General features: G+C 46.8%; 1 protein-coding gene across 1 annotated transcript; it reads right to left on the reverse strand.

Annotated features, from left to right (window-relative positions):
- Nucleotides 1–220: 220 nt before the first annotated feature.
- LOC109770857 (zealexin A1 synthase) lies at nucleotides 221–2248 on the reverse strand. Its single transcript, XM_020329569.4, has 2 exons — nucleotides 1259–2248; nucleotides 221–1026 (listed from the first exon to the last, which is right to left on the reverse strand). The coding sequence occupies exons 1-2, from the start codon at nucleotides 2147–2149 to the stop codon at nucleotides 394–396; spliced, it is 1524 nt and encodes a 507-aa protein (XP_020185158.1). The 5' UTR covers nucleotides 2150–2248; the 3' UTR covers nucleotides 221–393.
- Between the last annotated feature and the right edge of the window lie 600 nt (nucleotides 2249–2848).

Here is a 2848-nt window from a genome sequence, read left to right on the forward strand (position 1 = left end):
CAACCACTTGGTGATTCCTTTTGAGACAACATATATGAAGTGAGCATATCCACTGATAGGAAAAATGCATAAAACACATATATTTCTGATCCACAAATCATATTCTCTAAGTAAATCCATTACATAGGTAAATCACACGGTAGTTAATAATAGTAGATGCATTATTCAAAAGTTCATAAGAACATACAGAACTAATACAGTCATGTTCTACATGATCATGTAACGTAAGATCTTCTCTTATTATTGATACGAGGACATGATGTTTGCAATGAGCTTCTCTTATTGTATTGCATAAAGGTACAACCATACACTTCAATAATGACATCATTGACATGTCCTGAAAATGTAGGTATGTTAACTTGCATAGCCACATGAATATGCAAGCTTTCTCTATCACTTTGACCGCATAGCTTTGAACCACAAGTGTGGAGTAGCTTCAAGTTTCAGATCATACTTTTTGCTTACTGCAAGCCCAAATTTCTCGGACATGTCAAGCGAAATCGGGCTAGCACCACCAGGAAGCTTCCAGTTGAAGTGATACAGAATATTTGTCAATGTCATCTCCAAGACCGACGAGCTAAACTGAATCGCAGGGCATTGTCGTCGCCCAGCGCCAAAGGGAGTGAATTCAAAGTATGTGCCGTTGTAATTTGTGTTGTTGTTCTCAAACCTCTCCGGCCTAAACTCTTCAGGATTGTTCCAGTATGCAGGATCTCGAGAAATTGCGAAGACGTTAATGTTTACATTGGTGCCTTTGGGGATGTCATAACCCATGATAGTACAATCCTCTATGGACGCGCGAAGAACTAGAGAAGCAGGCGGATGGAACCTAAGGGTTTCCTTGATGATCATCTGCATGTAGTCGGGTTTAGCGAGGTCGCTATTAGTAATGACAGCTCGGTCTTGGCCAAGAACCTCTCGGACTTCTTGTTGTGCCTTGGCCATAGTTTCAGGACTGCGCACAAGCTCTGACATAGCCCACGTCAAGGTAGTTCCTATGGTCGACGTGGCACCTGCAAATATGTCCTGTAAACGAAGGACGTCAAAAGCACAATCAAACATCTTTGTATATTATAGAATAATATATGAATGACTAAAAAGCTACTTCATCTGTAAACTAATATAAGACGTTTTAGATCACTAATTTTGTGATTTAAAACCTCTTATATTAGTTTAAAGAGGGAGTACATCTTAACAAAAGCATGTCACTTTTCTTCTGTGAAGAACAATATGGCATGAAACTAAAAGGAATACTCACAAACAAGACGGCGCCTATTATCTCGGTGGTTAGAGGGAATTCCAAGGAGTCCTCCTGCTGCAGCCTAAGCAACACATCCAGCAGGTCCTCCTCATCAGTGCTGGAGGCACCAACGCCGGCGGCCTTGCGCCCCTCTATGACGTTGGCGATGATGCGTTGGATGTGGCCGTGGCACCTCCTCATGCGGCGCTCGTCGTTGCTGAGCCACCGGACTAGCCGCCACGACGGGAAAAGGTCGACGGGGGAGAAGCCGCTCACCAGCGCAAACGCCTCATCCAGCTCGCGGAGGTACTCTTCCTGCTGCGTGAACTTGCCTCCGAAGACCGCCCTCGTCACGATGTCGTTGCTCAGCTCCATCATCTTCTCGCTGACGTTAACGGTGGCGCCATCCAAGGCGGCGATGGAGCGGAGGAGGTTACCCACCTCCTCGGCCCTGATGCTCTCTATGCGCTTCACCTGCCTGGAGCTGAGGAGCTCCACGATGCACACCTTGCGCATCTGGCGCCAATGGTCGCCGTAGGGGGCGAAGCCGATGTTCTTACCGCTGCAGCCGAAGATGTCGGACGTCACGCTCTGCGGCCGGTCCGCGAAGGCGGGGTCGTTGGTCCTCATCACCAGCGCCGCCGCCTCGGCGCTCGAGACGATCACGGTTGGGACCTCGCCTAGCATGAGGTGCATCAGTGGGCCGTGTCGGCGAGACATGTCCATCATCCTGCGGTGAGGGAGGGCGCTGGCGACATGGTGGAGGCTGCCGATGATCGGTAGAGTCCATGGCCCTGGCGGCAGCTGGTGGTGCTTCTGTGGCTTGTACTTGCTGCCGGCGAGCTTGAGAAGCCAAAGGGCAAGCGGCGTGCATAGTGCTATGAAACACAAGCCGAACCACCCCTCCATGGCAGGCAGCTTGGCAGGTGGAGTGACGCCGACGGCACCAAAGTAGTACTATTAATCTTGTAATATTCCTATAATATCATCATCTTATAGGCCAAGCATCGGGCGAGGAGCTTTCTCTTGCCTGGCTGCAAAGAATGCAAATTTGAACTTGGTCCCGGCCGAAAGGTACGTACTAGGGGAGAAGCATCGAGGAGCTTTCTCTTGCCTGGCTGCTAAGAGTGCAAATTTGAACTTGGTCCCGGCCGAAAGGTACGTACTAGAAAGTATCAGACTGCGAACAATGCTTTGGTTGGATGCTTAGGAGGAAAGTGGTATTTCCCGCCATAAGGGTTTAAATTCTGATGCTCGAATTACCCAGGATTTATTTCAGGATTTTCTGCGATGCTGTTCAGTGGGAGGAGACGTTCGTGTCGACTACAAGGTAAGGGTAGGGTCTACGTGTGTGTATTTGTAGGAGTGAGTGTATGCGCGTATATATGAGCGTTTGTATCTGTACTGTGTTAAAAAAACATCAAACTCCGCTGGTAGACTTATTAATTACTACATACTTCATTTGTTCTAAATTACCTCTTTTTTACAAAAATGTGCTAATATATACAACATTAAATAAATACGGGACCAAAATTATAATTTATGCTGAATCTAATTAAACTAATTTTCTACTGTAGATTTTAATATATTTTTCTAGTATTTGGTTAA

This window comes from Aegilops tauschii, chromosome 2 (assembly GCF_002575655.3).
Source record: "Aegilops tauschii subsp. strangulata cultivar AL8/78 chromosome 2, Aet v6.0, whole genome shotgun sequence".
Lineage (NCBI taxonomy): Eukaryota > Viridiplantae > Streptophyta > Magnoliopsida > Poales > Poaceae > Aegilops > Aegilops tauschii.